Raw genomic sequence first — 14,030 nt, 5'->3', positions numbered from 1 at the left:
TGACTTATCCCCAGCAGCAGCCAGAACTCGCTCTGCGAATTCCTTCACCTGTTGGTGCGTTGGTGCGAGGCCCAGCGAAGCCTGAATGCGAACCCATTGTGCCAGCTTACTCTCCTGGTCAGGAGACAGCCTCTGCCAGTCAGCAAAAGCCACTTTCCTAGTCTGACCACCTTGGAGACGTAGTTGGAGGGTTGATCGTGGTATCCCATACTCCAATGAGGCTCTCTTTTGACTCTTGCCGTTTGAGATGTCCTCGAGAGCCTGACGAAGCTGATCTTCGGTATATTGAGGCATTAGATATAGAAGAAGGTATGTGCAAAAAATGAGCCCATTTGGACTCGAATTGAAAATGTTGTGATAAAAGGAGGTTGGGGGTGGGCATTGCGTTGTGGTGGATTTTCGCGTTTTTGTGGGTGCCAGAAACAGGGGGGTGCCGGGAAGTGGGGGGTTTGACTTACTAGATGGGTCCAGAACACCAAGACCATTCAGCTCCAAGCCCATCTCAGGGGAAAGCAACACATTTGTACCACAGGCAATGGCCTTCCTCGATACGTATTAGCATAATATGGGAGGGAGGAAGCTATGAGATTTGGTACTGACGATATTACAGTCGCGTGCTTTCAAGCCAATGACAGCTTGATGAAGGGCAACCATGCTGCTCGAACAAGCAGTGTCAACACTCAGGGCTGGACCTCGGAGATCATAGAACCATGATACACGCCCAGCTAGGGTACTGGCAATGGTGCCACACGCCGTGTATGTCATGGGAGTGTCCACGTCCTTGATCAAGAGATCTCGGTAGTCCCACATGAACGCTCCCGCGTAGACGCCAGTGGGCGAGCCCTGCATGTCAGACATGGTGTAACCAGCGTTTTCCATCGCTGTGTAGACGCATTCAAGCAGCATTCGCTGCTGCGGATCCAGATTCGCAGCCTCTGCTGGAGTCATGGCGAAGAATGGTGCATCAAACGCCTTCACGTTAGCTTGCATGAAATGCCCTTCTTTTCCACCGATCTGCTTCCGAGTTAATCAAGCTTGAGATACTCAGAAAGAACTGTTAGGTGTCTTACGACTCCATCTCTGTGATTATCGGGGTGCCAGAATGCTTCCGCGTTGTAGCGATCTACAGGAACAGGAGCTCGCGCAGATCTTCCGGCAATCAAAAAGTCAAAGAACTTTTCGACGCTATCTCCATCGCATGGAAGCTTGGCATCCAGTCCAATGACGGCAATAGGATCAGCCATGGTTTCTGATAGGGAAGAGAAGATGAAGTCGGATTGTTGTTAGCGGGTTGGGAGTACGTAATGCTCCCTACCTTAGCATGAAATGGAACTCGGCAGTAATAATATCAACCGACGCGAACTTCTTACCACATAGGATTGAGAGCTGCTTTTTTAATGAGGGAACATATACATATATATATATTCATGTATCTAGATACATATTTTCTGGACTCTAAGGAAGACTGGCTAGATGTTGCCCAATCCCTCGTCATGATTATCTACGTCGCACTTTTGTTGTGGTGAGTCCATTTCTGCAATGCCCAGAATACGGACACTGCAGGGAGGCTTATCTTCCATTAATAATAACTCGCTGGAACCCTTGCGAAGAATCCCCGAGTTCTAGGGAACTTTTGTTTCCTGGGCATCGGATGCCGCGGACACGACAACGCGTTCCGAGAGTCTGCGTGATCTTGACTGGAGGGCACACTTTGTATGAGTCAAAGCATTCATCCGGGCGAGAAGGGGTAGTAAACACGGTCGCAAGTATACAGTAGGTCGCAAATAAAGCTCATGGCGTTGAGAAGAAACTTACAAAAGTACAAATGAAAGACTTATAGCATGCCTGTATTGAGATGAACTGGTACAAGCCGGATAGTGGAGAAATAAACCCAGCACATCAAGCAAGACCAGAAAGAATATGTATGGGATGCCGCTAGGAAACCCTGCTGAAGGATTAAGCCACTCTGAATACCGTACGACTAAGTCCTTTGGACATCACTTGGTCTTGTAGTCGCATTTCCACACTCACCTTGGAACTCATGATTTGACTGGTACATAACAAGTACTAACTAACATCTTACTTAGTGGAGGTGTACAATTATCTAGGTGCACTCTAGGTTTCGTGGTGATTATTCCAGCCTTTCACCATCTTCGTTTACATAATTGCCCTCCAAGCACTCTCAGTGATTGTCAGGTCGTGAGCAAGCCAGAACGGAGTTTACGTGTTGCAAATATGATGGCAAATGTTTCATCACCTACCCCGTGATTCCTACTCGACATTGTGAACGCGGCAGCAATTCTGTCGTAGTTCTCTGTCGTATTCGATCCCAGATACAAACATTGTTATATTTCGATTTTCTGCTAAGACGACACTGTCGTGGGGCATCGAAGCAGTCGAGACAGTCTAAGCTTAAATAGGCTAGCGTTGCAGAGAAGGAATATTATGTGACCTTACATGGTGACTTGACATCACATATGTACGTACATCATGACTGTACATAGGTTGTGTAGCATCATTGAGGCACATTCACCCAGCCTGAACTTAAAGCACTAGTCTTTTACTACAGTTCGTACTGTAATATTCTCTTATATACAAAGTAGCCAGTCAATCTCTAGTCTTGCACGAGGCTTTTCCCTCTCCTGATCGTTGATATATATCGGTCATCGGCGTCCGCATCCAGTCTCATAGGATTACCCCAGTCGTGATGAAACTACCCCCCAGATACTGGTGTGTGAAGGCGCTTGAAAACCTAAAGTAAAAGCCGTTGACATCGTCTGGACAATGATCTGCTACAAACTTGCTCATTGCTGGGTGGGCATCAAAGCGCGGAGTTATGGTCTAGTGAGGTAGAGTGGGAACGAGCAACGCATGGTCCGAGGATTCATACGTTCCGACAAGCAAAAGTTCCAGTCGGGATGCCTGTCTTCTCGCTACTCTTCAAAAAAACACAGGGCAGAATTGTAATGTCCCATGACAGTTGCCTCTCTTGTCAATACCCCCTGTCTCTAATGGATTTGCTCCACATAGAACCACGGTAGTATTCACCACGAATGCGAAATTCCCCGCCATGTCTAACCAAAGAGCGGTGCTGCGGACGGTAGAAGTCCCGAGGGCCCAAAGCCTGAGTAAAAATGCGACAACTATAAGGCAGCATGGTCACTGAGATATTCTTGGGCTGTACCACTCGACCGCATCTCACTTGAAATGATTATTTTGCATAATTGTATGAGAATCCTGTGGTTCAAAAACAGCATGATGTTGGCCGCCATTATCGTGTCAGTCCTTGTCTATTACTTCTATAGTTGCAGAAAGAGAAGCTGCAATCTCCCTCCTGGGCCTAAGCCTTTACCTATCCTTGGAAATGTCAGAGATTTGCCCCCGAGCGGCATTCCAGAGTATAAGCATTGGCTCAAGTTCAAAGACATATATGGTCCCATCAGTTCCATTCACATCTTGGGTCAGAAGATCGTACTTCTTCACGATCGTCAGGCTGCGCACGACTTGCTGACCAAGTCCTCGACAAAGACCTCTGGTCGCCCTTATATGCGATTTGCGGACATTTGCGGATTCGCATCGCTCCTCAATCTTCAACAATACGATGGAACATTCCGGCGGCATCGTAAATTAGTTCACCAGCAATTTGGGACGAAGGCAGTAGCAGCACGATTTCGGGACAGTATCGAGCCAGAATCACACCGATTTCTTCTCCGTGTTCTCGATGACCCAGCCAACTTGGCGCAGCACATCAAGACGTAAGTTCAACTAGCCTGAATGAACGTGGAGGCATCGACTCGGTGTACATCACTATGCTTTAGATTGTCCCTAATTGAATTCGCATAGTGAGGCGAGTGCTATCATTCTTAAGATAACTTATGGCTATTCGATCTCACATAGCGGAACCGACCCTTTGGTTCATCTGATTGAGCGCACGATGGACGTGTTTGCACTTGCAACTGTCCTGCTCGCTTGGGCTGTGGATATCTTGCCCATACTGCAGCATCTTCCAGAAGGCCTTCCAGCAACGTCATTTAAGAAGCAGGGTCGAGAATGGAGAAGGCTTCTGCAGACGACACAAGACGTCCCCTACTTGTTCGTGCAGGAAACCATGTCTAAAGGAACTCATGAACACTCATTCGTCTCGTCACTTCTTAAAGAAGACGGTATTGTGGACGGCGGGACCAAACACGATTATTCCGAGGATGACATCAAGAAGACAGCCTTGGTCATGTACGGCGGGGGAGCCGACACCACTGCGTCAGCCCTTCACAGCTTCATCTTGGCCATGATCCTATTCCCAGATGTCCAGAAGAAAGCACAGGCGGAGATTGATGGTGTTGTTGGTAGAGACAGATTGCCTGAGTTTGGAGACCGAGATCGCTTGCCATATACCAATGGTGTAGTGAAGGAAGCTTTGCGATGGCTCCACGTGGCGCCATTAGGCGTTGCCCACAGGACCGATGAAGACATCAGCTACCGAGGCTTTGATATACCCAAGGGGACGTACTTACTGCCGTCGATATGGTGGTTCTTGCATGACCCTCATACATATTCGGAGCCCTCTTCCTTCGACCCTGCCCGATATTCGGCACCTCGTAATGAGCCAGATCCCACGGATGAAGCCTTTGGTTACGGTCGGAGAATTTGCCCCGGCCGATTTCTGGCGGACGAGAGTCTCTTCATTACCATTGCTTGTCTCTTGGCGACATTCGATATCAGCATGGCTGTTGATGACTCGGGTAATGGAATTGCGCCCCAGATCGCTACGACGAGTGGCTTGATTTGTCGTCCAGTCGACTTCCCATACAGCATCACGCCAAGAAGTGAGCAGTCCGTGCATCTAATCAGATCGATCCAGGAGAAGTATTCATCAGAAGACGAAGATGCCGATCTTGTTCGGGACAAGTTCGCAAGGCTATTTGAGTAATGAGAATTCGTGGTGGTAAACGCAAAGGTAGAGCAAGATTAAAATCTTTCGGTCTGGAAATAGAAAGAAGTTACACTAGGACTTGTGTTCAAACACAAAACAAGACAATGCTTGCCATTCCAAACTCCACGTCCGTCTGAAGTAGTGGTTCGTTAGATTACTGCGGGCTTCCAGTCTTCTCAAAAGTCTCGCCGTATACCATGAAGATCGAGAGTTGAGCAGGATCATGACATAATCACGCAGACTCTAAGTTTTGTGGCTTCCACTGTTGACCACTGGTAAGCTCAAGCTCCCGTTCAGCAAATCAGGGCAGGAACAACGTAGTACCCTGGTGATCGATGATCCAGATAAAGAACCTTTCCACATGCATACGACCTAACACCAAAGTTTATCCAGCCCATGATTCGTCAACTCCCTCTGGCAGCGAGCCGGGCAATTTCGTCTGCTGCGATATCTCTACCCGGACGGCGAAGCGTCTGCTGTATTGCCCGCGCTTTGTCTCTTTTGGCGACGCTTTCGGGCCCTGCATCCACGAGCCGCAAGAAGGCATCACTAAGCTCGTCGAGAGAGAAGCCAGGGGCTGATTTTCTGTTGCCCCATATTCCAATCCCGACTTGCTCAACCCTAGCGGCGTAGTTATACAAGTCGAGCCAAGTTGCGAGAATGAGATGCGGCACGCCAGTCCTAGTATGCCTCGCATTAGCACCCATCCGTCAAGAGACACCAGATTGTTCGCAATGGCATAGACCATGACGAATGTCTTGAGACAGCGCTACCACTCACGCGATAGCTTCGTGATAGCAATTAGCCCCGCCGTGGTGGACGGAAGCAATGATATCGCCCGTCTCGAGTAGAGCAGCTGGATCCACCGTCAACCACTTCGATACCCTGAGCCTATCGGTCGCAATGAAGTCCTCCACCAAGGGCCTCCAATGTTTATCATCGAGACAAGTGTTCATCTTCCACAAAACCTGCACACTCGTGCGTCTCAGGACGACCTTTAATGCGCCGGCCATGCTACTTGCTGTGTCCGCATCGTATTCAAACAAACTACCAAGGTTAACAAGCACCGTCGGAGCCCTCCTTAGCCATAACGTTAAGTCATTGTCTTGCTCTGCGGCTGAGGCGACCGAAATCACGATAGGACCTGTTGTGGTAACGTTGGCTGGAACCGAGCTGAGCGGGATAGAGGCAGCAGCTGTGTCTTGGGAGATGAACACGCCGTTTCCAGGCTGATGAATGGTGAAAAAGCTAATTGGGTCCTCGAGATTGTGGCTAGCTAGGAACTTACGCTTCTCGACGAGCTCCGGATTAAATAGCATGGCCCAAGCAAAACTACCCATCTGGTAGATATTTGACGGGATGTTCCGCCACGGAACAGGGAAGTCATGGCCGGAGCCAAGGCTGCTTTGTTCAGTACTATCTCTATTTGGAGGAGGAGGAAAGTTGGCTTACGCCGGGAATTGCCAAAAACCTCTGAACCAGGGCTGCGCACCACCGAACACGTCGGACAGAACGTTCGGCGACAAGATGGCGTGCAAGCGATTATCGCCTCGGGTAGCGTCCACCCCCGGCCGGTGGAACATATCGAGCACCACGATAGCGGGATCGATGTCTCTGATGAGCTTTTGTACATGGTTGTGGATCATAAGGTGGTCTTCTCCCGTCCACCGTGAGACGAACATAGCCATGTCATCATTAAGTCCTTTTAGTCCCGGGATCCCAGGTGGGCGTATCCAATTTGGTGTGAAGTTGAACCCAGAGGCGTCAGAGGACTTTGGAGCGGGTAGTTGATGGAAAATGGCGGGACTAGATGACGGTGACTTTATGCGGGCGTGGGCGGACATCCTCTTGATCTTGGGCTCGATCTTGGGCCATGATGCAAAATGTACTATGATTTCTGGGTGACGTTCTAACAGGCAATAGACTGTCGCGACGTGAACGTTCGAGAGGCCATGCTCAACATTGGTAACAAACAACACAGTGTTGTTCTTACCGATCACCGGAGGCTGTTGTTGGATCTTAGAATTGCGAAGGGATAGGGCGGCGGCCAGAAGGGCGATGACCAGGGCCCCGAAAACCTGAAAAGGTCTACGTAAGAAAACGATCATTTTAAGACTGCGACAAGAAGTTTTATTTAGAAATTTCAAAGCCACTTGCTGCCATGCACTGCCAAACCTATATACTGAGTTTTACCTCCTAAATTCGACTCTGTACATGCCTTCGTCCAATTCCATAGTGGTGGAGTCGCATCACTACATCGGCGATCAGCTCGTATGGGGACCTGTGGTCGCATGGTCATCATCTGCATAGCAAGCTGACCGTGCATCGACCGAATTCAACAGCTAGGCTCCTTGCCCTGGCCATCCTGCCGGACTTTCGGTCAATCTGAGGACAAATTACCTCCGCAAGCCCACCGCAAGAACTCACCGTGAAGCCAAGCATAAAACGTTTCGTTAGACTCCGGCTTATCCCCCAGTACTGGTGCTGCTCACCATAAGCTGAACTTGTCTGGCCTTGAACTTCTTTATGCATTCTTCGCTTCCCATAATGACATTCACATTGCCTCCCACGATTATTCTCGGAACACACAGTGTGGGCATTTTTCATGTTGCTAACTGAACGCCGCTGATACGTAACCAGGTTGGAGACTCCATTGTCGATCCCGAAACCTCTCACTTTGATGCCGAGCAAGATGTCCAAGCTCTTCTAGATGGCTTCTATGGCCGTGGATACAACCACCTCGACACCGCTCGCGATTACTCTCCGAATGTACCAGGTGCTTCCGAGACACGTCTCGGCAGGGCTAAAGGCGCCTCTCGGTTCACAATGCACACAAAAGTCCACAGCGCAGATCCGGGAGATCATCTACCCACAAAGCTCGAACTTAGCATTGATCAATCACTGGAGGATCTCCAAACACCGACTGTCGAGACCATGTTTCTGCATTTTCCGGACCGCCATACTCCCTTTGAGGAAACGATCAAAGCGATGGACACCGCTCTGAAACGAGGAAAATTCAAGAGGTACGGTCTTTCAAACTATTCAGCTACTGAGGTGCAACGAGTCCTCGATATCTGCGAGCGACATGGATATAGGAAACCTGGTGTGTATGAGGGACATTATAACGCCATTGTGAGAGGAGCGGAGAAGGAGTTGTTTCCCCTGTTGCGGAAGCATGATATGGCCTTCTACGCGTATAGGTACGTCTTTAGCCTTTGATTATTTAAGAGCTGAATGCGAGTTAACTTTGTTGTAGTCCTGCGGCTGGCGGTCTTTTCTCAGGCCATACTGCTTCTTCGGGACGATGGAAACGAGATGTAGGTCACGAGGCTGGTGTTCCGAGTTGAATCATTACTCTAACTCAAAGAACACAGAACTTCCTAGGCAACGTTTACACCTACCTCTATCGGAAACCCCCGGTCCGCATTGCAGCAGCTACAATACTTGAGCTTGCAGAAAACCACGGCATCAATGGACACGCTGCAGCATTGCGGTGGACAGCATTCCATAGTAACCTGGATGGAAAGCATGGCGATGCCGTCATCTTTGGTGTTTCCAAGATGGAACAGCTTCATGAGACGCTCGATGCCCTTGAGGCTGGTCCTCTTCCCGAGGATCTTGCGGTTGCCATAAACTCTATTTACAATACAGTAGAAGGCGCCGAACCTCCTTACCACTTATGAATAAGTGAAAAGTAGCAATTGAACAACGAAATCAGGGAGAAGTATCATCGGAAGATGGCGAGACTTAAAGGGATGAGATGGGAAGGACCGACAAGACGTTGGAGATGGCGAGACTAGGCACAGCGGGCAAGGAGGCAGAGGCCATGTACAATTGGAGAAGTACGACATGTTAGTAAAGGAACTTGAGGAGAAGAGAGAGTCGAACTAGACGAACGAGGAGTGAAAGAATCTCCGAATGTACCAGGCTAAGGAAGGTAAACCCAAAGAAGAACTTGATGATAGGAAGAGAGACAGAGCAAAGTGGCCTCATGGATACTCTTATTGAGCCACGTGATTGTCACAGCTACCAATGTAGTAGCACAAGTCCTCGTTACTTGGTAAGGTCAGCTACTTGCATTTTTCTCCTAAGAATTATAAGAAGACAAGTATAAAGCAGAAATTTATATTGAGAATAAAGCCTAGGCCTGGCTTGAAAACCCATGCTATTGCCTCCATCAGCCATGAGCCATCGCCCTTACAAGTCCGATACATTGGATAATCTATGACTTCTCGTATCCCGATATCGAAACTTCGCCATTATTGACGACATTCTCGTAAGTCGGCACTGGCCCACGTGTCCTGTCGTACGCCGGAAGCTCCTCCGAGGCACCAGCGGGTGGCGATAGTGACTGGGTGTCTGCAGCTGCCACCCTCTCAACAGCCGGCAACACGACAACCTTTTGAGACCCGCTACACTCCCATGGCTCCCCTGCAATGACAAGGCGGAATTCCCACTTGAGAGTGTGAGTAAAGGAAAAGCAGTACGTTGTGTAATCCGGCCCCAGCGGATAATGATGTTTCTCCTCGCGCTGTGCCCGGCGACTGCACGCATCCAAAGGCGCGCCCAGCTCCAATGCTCTCTCTCCCGCAGCTGAGGGAACCAGGAGTGAACCAGTCTTAACCGCGATGGCTTGATCAAGGTGCAATGTCATTGTTTCGGTACATGTACCCTCGTGCGCTTCTCCTGTTCCCGGGCACGATACACCCGCTATCGTCAATAGTTTAATCACTGCGTTCGTCAGATAAACCTTTTGCAGGACATCGCGAAGTATCTTGGAGCTCTTCGCAACGTCGGGGATGATGTTGAGCCGGAACGGGATAGCGGCAGGGTTGCCCAGTTGAATGACCGAGGGACACTCCACCCGCAACTTGAAGTGCCATGCCGGGACTCTTTTCGAACCAAGGAACATCTGCCTTTTCTGATTCCACGTCAATTCCGCGTGCTCCATTCCCGGCGTAAGTCGATGACTCGTCACAGATCCTTCCGTCATCGTGCCACGCATTTCGAAATCCGTGTTCACCGCCGGCGCCGGCCGTGACAACACCCTCACTGGCAGAGTCGCCTCAATAGGCTGCATCTTCCTCCCCTCTAACAGTATCGCCGCTTCGAGAAAGTACTCCACGAACCCGCGCCCTTCACAGGTTGTCATGGCGTAACTCGCCGGTAGTGGTTGCTCTGGCAGAGCCTGCTTGCCTGTTACATCCCCCGGTGCGCGGAGATAGCTGGCCTCTCGTTGAACCCTTCGAAGCCCATCATTCAGGGCTTTGCCAGCCGTGTGTAGAGGCACCGTCAGCGTAAAAGCCCAGGTCTGCGACGCGGTGTTGGGCTCTGGTGCGATGTGCAACGGACCCTGATGGACGACTTGGGATACGGCGTTCCGGTCCCAGAACTCGAAGCCCGCATCTAAAATTACTACGGAGCGACCGCGTTGTACATGAAGCGAGGCGGCCGAGCCACCGATTAGATAAATGCGGATGGTCGCAGAGGCTGCGACAATGTGCGATTTTCGGGTGACGTGGCCGCGGATAACGGAGCCAGGGTAGAGCGGCGTAGAGGGGTCGAGTAGCTGAATAGAAAGGCCTGGGCCTCCTTTGACTTCAGCAGGCTCTATCATTATGGCTGCTTTGAATCTCACACTTCATTTGCCCGGATGGTGTTAACAGTGATAATGCTGACTGGCAAAGAATGGGCTTTGGGCATAGCGTCTTTTAGCACTGACGTTTGAAGCGCGAGGAAGTGAGCTCCTTAGGTACTTCCTGCTCATGTCCTTTGATACAATTCAGGCATCCTGATTGAGGCCTTCAAGCGGCACAGCAAGGCGCTATTGGTGGGCCAAGAAATCAATCAATTCATAATCTTCTTGGCGCGTGTGGAGCTACTTGCCCGAGTCGAGGCTTAGCTTTTTATAGTTATCCGTTAACAAATGCCGCAGCGCCGCCAGCAGCAGGTATGGCCCTAGACGGCCCGCCCGCTATCAGAGCAGCCGCGGTACCAGAAGCAATATATTAGATAGTGAGCGCAGGAGCTACTATTGCTGGCCTCCCTACTACTAGATCAGTAGTTATTAAAGCGACGATTGCAGTTATCTTAATGCCATTCATAAGTCGGATAGAATTGCTTAGACGTGGTTTACTTCCTGATTTATTACTATTTTAACTATGGTCTCGAAGTTACGCACGATGCTTGCTTTGTAAATCTATAGCAATCTAAGTTTGCCACTTCAGAATCAACTTCCCGAAGTCTGATGTCAGGTATTTTCTAAAAGTTGGAAATGATAGGTTGAGCCCCAGGAACTATAAAACCGAAGGATCAGCCTGATTACATAGACTCAGAGCCTTCTTGTTGATTGCTGCCCAATACACTAAATGCGGCCTGAGCCGTACTTTCGCTAATGTGCTTCGATCAGGGACTCTCTTCGGTCATCTAGCCAAGCAGTATGTACTCCAGGTAGGGCCAGCACACGTCGGTACATGAGGATGAGGATGCATGGTACTTATGCTTATAGACTAGCTCAATATTGCTCCACATCGAGATGCTTGACAACAGTAACAAAAAAGCCCAGAGCATTTTGCTTGCTGTGACTGAGCATTTGTGCCTACATCAACAATATCAGCTAACACATGCCTATCCGTTACTCTTCACCCTGACAACAACCGGCGCTCGGTACTCATCTAGGTCTTCTACGTGATTCGCATGGCTCGCAACAGGCCATATTTGGACAACAGAATGAAACGATACCAATACTCTCCGCTTGCATCAAATCGCCAAATTCGCCTCTTGAAGCTATCTGCCGGAACAGAGGCAGAGAAGTTATCCGGCGAGCTGATGTATGTCTTCCTCGATGAGAATCCATCCTTCACCGCGCTTTCCTACGCATGGGGCGATGAGCAGCCGCGAAGAGCAATTTACTCCTCGAATTTCAAGATGGAGATTGGCCTCAGCCTACACAGCGCCTTGAGCCATCTCCGACAGCCTGACTGCGACACTCTCCTTTGGGCAGACGCGCTCTGCATTAACTAACAAGATGACTTAGAGCGCAGCCAGCAGGTCAGGATGATGGGCGACATATACGCCGCTGCGTCCGCTACAGTTATATGGCTTGGCGAGGAGTCGAGCGACGTCAAGATGGCCTTTGGCTGGCTACGCAGGTTCGCCCTGGCTTGGAGCATACCGGAGTCTGGCCTAGACTTGATCACCAAAAGTCGGGCTGAGGGGCCGTTGCAGGCGGCGTTCGGCAGGCACCGTGCTACTGCATTTCGACATTTGTGGGCTCTGCTTGACCGTCAATGGTTCACACGGAAGTGGGTCATTCAAGAGCTGGTGAAATCGCAAAGGCCAATGTTGATGGTCGGCAGACTATATCTCTCATGGACTTTGCTGGTTCTCTGGATCAGTTTCGTTGAGCGGTGCCCCAAGGCAAAGGAGGAGTTCATACTAGCCTGCCCCGTCCCTCTCGAGGCTGGGGGAAAGGTGTTGGGATTATCTCTTCTGCGAGCTTCACTTCTCACGCGCATAGAGAGTACGGAGAAGCAACTTCTGCCGTTTCTTATCGTGAGGACACTGGAATTCAGATGCGCTGATCCACGCGATCACATTTTCGCGATGGTAGGTATCGCATCTGATGCCGACCGTTTCGATCTGATCGACTACAGAAGCCCAATAGAGATCGTTTGTCGACAGCTCGCGTCTGTTTGTGCCGCCGACATCATGAGTCTCAAGCTACTATGGTCTCTCCATAACTTTACTCCGTTAAGGTGTCGGATACGTTCTTGGGTGCCAAATATCGAAAGCGTGGTGAGCAGTAGGGATGGGGGTACTTTGGTCACCCAGTTCTCTATACAACAACATAAAGACCATAACGCATCTGGAAACACTGTGCTGCAAACGGCATTATACGATGGCGGGGATGTCCTAGCGATACGGGGCTGCATCATCGACAAGGTTCGCCTTCTCGGATCGGATATGAGAAGTCTTGGCGACGGCCGTATTGTGGAAAAGGTATTGAATAGGAACCTGTATTCCACTAGGAAGAATATTCAGGCGATGCTGAGACGGAGATGGGAATGGCTCGGAGAATGTATGGCTATTGCAAAGACCTCGGGCGCGACCAACATCGAGGGAGCTTTACAGAATGCATTGTTGGGTGATTCTTTCATCAATGAAGAAGTTCCTCAGAGTTTGGCAGTTGTCAGGACAGAGTTTTCTACTCAGATGCAGCTTTTCAAGGCAATGGCTCACGAAGTCAACCTTATTAGGTGGTTTACCGCCGTGATGGTAAGTATGGGCCTTGAATCAAGCAATCTCCTCGAGAGCATGATACTGGAAAAGCTGCAACGGCGGTTTGGCAGTACGAAGAGCGGAAGGCTAGGCTGGCGAACGAGGTTTGCTGAGGAGGGAGACTTGATCTGTATCTTTGACGGGATGGAGCTTTCGTATGCCATCCGACCATGTTCAGACGGCCGATATCTCCTCGTTAGTGGATGTATTATCTCGGGACTCATGACGGGGGATGGGATAGAGTCGTTTAGTACTAGTTCGGAGATTATACTCTTTAAATAGTCCTAATTCGTTTATTTATATAGTGCTACTATCATATAAATTGAAATAGCTTTTATTAAACTATTTATAAATATAAATAATAGCTAAAAATAATTTATTTACTCCTTATAATAGCTAATAAAGCACTTATAAAAGATAATTACTTATTAATATATAATTATAATATATTTTAAAATAGGTTAAAGAGAACTAAATATATTTTACTTGATACTTAATTAAGTTAAAATAATAATAAATAACAATTAATATCTTTTTATTAATATCCTTTAGTATTTAACTTTTTATTTATAAAATATACTTTATTTATTTTAATATATTAAATAAGTAAAATCTATTTAGATTTAAGGAATTTTAAAAAACTAAATTTTTAAAAAAGTATCTTTTTTTAAATAAATATTTTAAATTCTAATTCTTTTTTTTTTTTTTAAAAAAAACTAATATTAATATAAGGCTAAAGGGTTGAGTTTAAAAGAAATTTTTAAATTTATAAATTTAAATATATACTTTAACTAACTTTTACTCGCTTACTAACTAGTAA

General features: G+C 48.5%; 6 protein-coding genes across 6 annotated transcripts; 3 read left to right on the top strand and 3 right to left on the bottom strand.

Moving 5' to 3' along the window:
• Positions 1 to 555: 555 nt before the first annotated feature.
• Positions 556 to 1,244, bottom strand: HER10_EVM0004583 (polyketide synthase; the record flags this gene model as incomplete). The annotated part of the gene is made up of 2 exons (XM_035474219.1): positions 556 to 1,014; positions 1,071 to 1,244. 2 exons carry the CDS (start codon positions 1,242 to 1,244, stop codon positions 556 to 558), a joined length of 633 nt encoding a protein of 210 aa, XP_035325896.1.
• A 2,014-nt stretch (positions 1,245 to 3,258) lies between these two features.
• On the top strand, positions 3,259 to 4,927 carry HER10_EVM0002763 (uncharacterized protein; the record flags this gene model as incomplete). The annotated part of the gene is made up of 2 exons (XM_035472459.1): positions 3,259 to 3,755; positions 3,844 to 4,927. 2 exons carry the CDS (start codon positions 3,259 to 3,261, stop codon positions 4,925 to 4,927), a joined length of 1,581 nt encoding a protein of 526 aa, XP_035325873.1.
• A 407-nt stretch (positions 4,928 to 5,334) lies between these two features.
• HER10_EVM0009339 (uncharacterized protein) lies at positions 5,335 to 7,038 on the bottom strand (the record flags this gene model as incomplete). The annotated part of the gene is made up of 3 exons (XM_035478829.1): positions 5,335 to 5,611; positions 5,711 to 6,331; positions 6,383 to 7,038. 3 exons carry the CDS (start codon positions 7,036 to 7,038, stop codon positions 5,335 to 5,337), a joined length of 1,554 nt encoding a protein of 517 aa, XP_035325950.1.
• Positions 7,039 to 7,477: 439 nt separating this feature from the next.
• On the top strand, positions 7,478 to 8,613 carry HER10_EVM0000555 (aflatoxin B1 aldehyde reductase member 2; the record flags this gene model as incomplete). The annotated part of the gene is made up of 4 exons (XM_035470331.1): positions 7,478 to 7,522; positions 7,571 to 8,130; positions 8,187 to 8,247; positions 8,305 to 8,613. 4 exons carry the CDS (start codon positions 7,478 to 7,480, stop codon positions 8,611 to 8,613), a joined length of 975 nt encoding a protein of 324 aa, XP_035325847.1.
• A 539-nt stretch (positions 8,614 to 9,152) lies between these two features.
• HER10_EVM0012862 (uncharacterized protein) lies at positions 9,153 to 10,547 on the bottom strand (the record flags this gene model as incomplete). Its single annotated transcript, XM_035482242.1, has 2 exons — positions 9,153 to 9,820; positions 9,902 to 10,547. The coding sequence occupies 2 exons, from the start codon at positions 10,545 to 10,547 to the stop codon at positions 9,153 to 9,155; spliced, it is 1,314 nt and encodes a 437-aa protein (XP_035325990.1).
• A 1,439-nt stretch (positions 10,548 to 11,986) lies between these two features.
• HER10_EVM0000957 (uncharacterized protein) lies at positions 11,987 to 13,492 on the top strand (the record flags this gene model as incomplete). Its single annotated transcript, XM_035470721.1, has 1 exon — positions 11,987 to 13,492. One exon carries the CDS (start codon positions 11,987 to 11,989, stop codon positions 13,490 to 13,492), a length of 1,506 nt encoding a protein of 501 aa, XP_035325853.1.
• Between the last annotated feature and the right edge of the window lie 538 nt (positions 13,493 to 14,030).

This window comes from Colletotrichum scovillei (genome assembly GCF_011075155.1).
Source record: "Colletotrichum scovillei strain TJNH1 chromosome Unknown Contig00013, whole genome shotgun sequence".
NCBI classification, from domain to species: Eukaryota; Fungi; Ascomycota; class Sordariomycetes; order Glomerellales; family Glomerellaceae; genus Colletotrichum; species Colletotrichum scovillei.
Note: the sequence above shows the minus strand (reverse complement) of the source record. Positions and strands in the feature narration are given on the sequence as shown.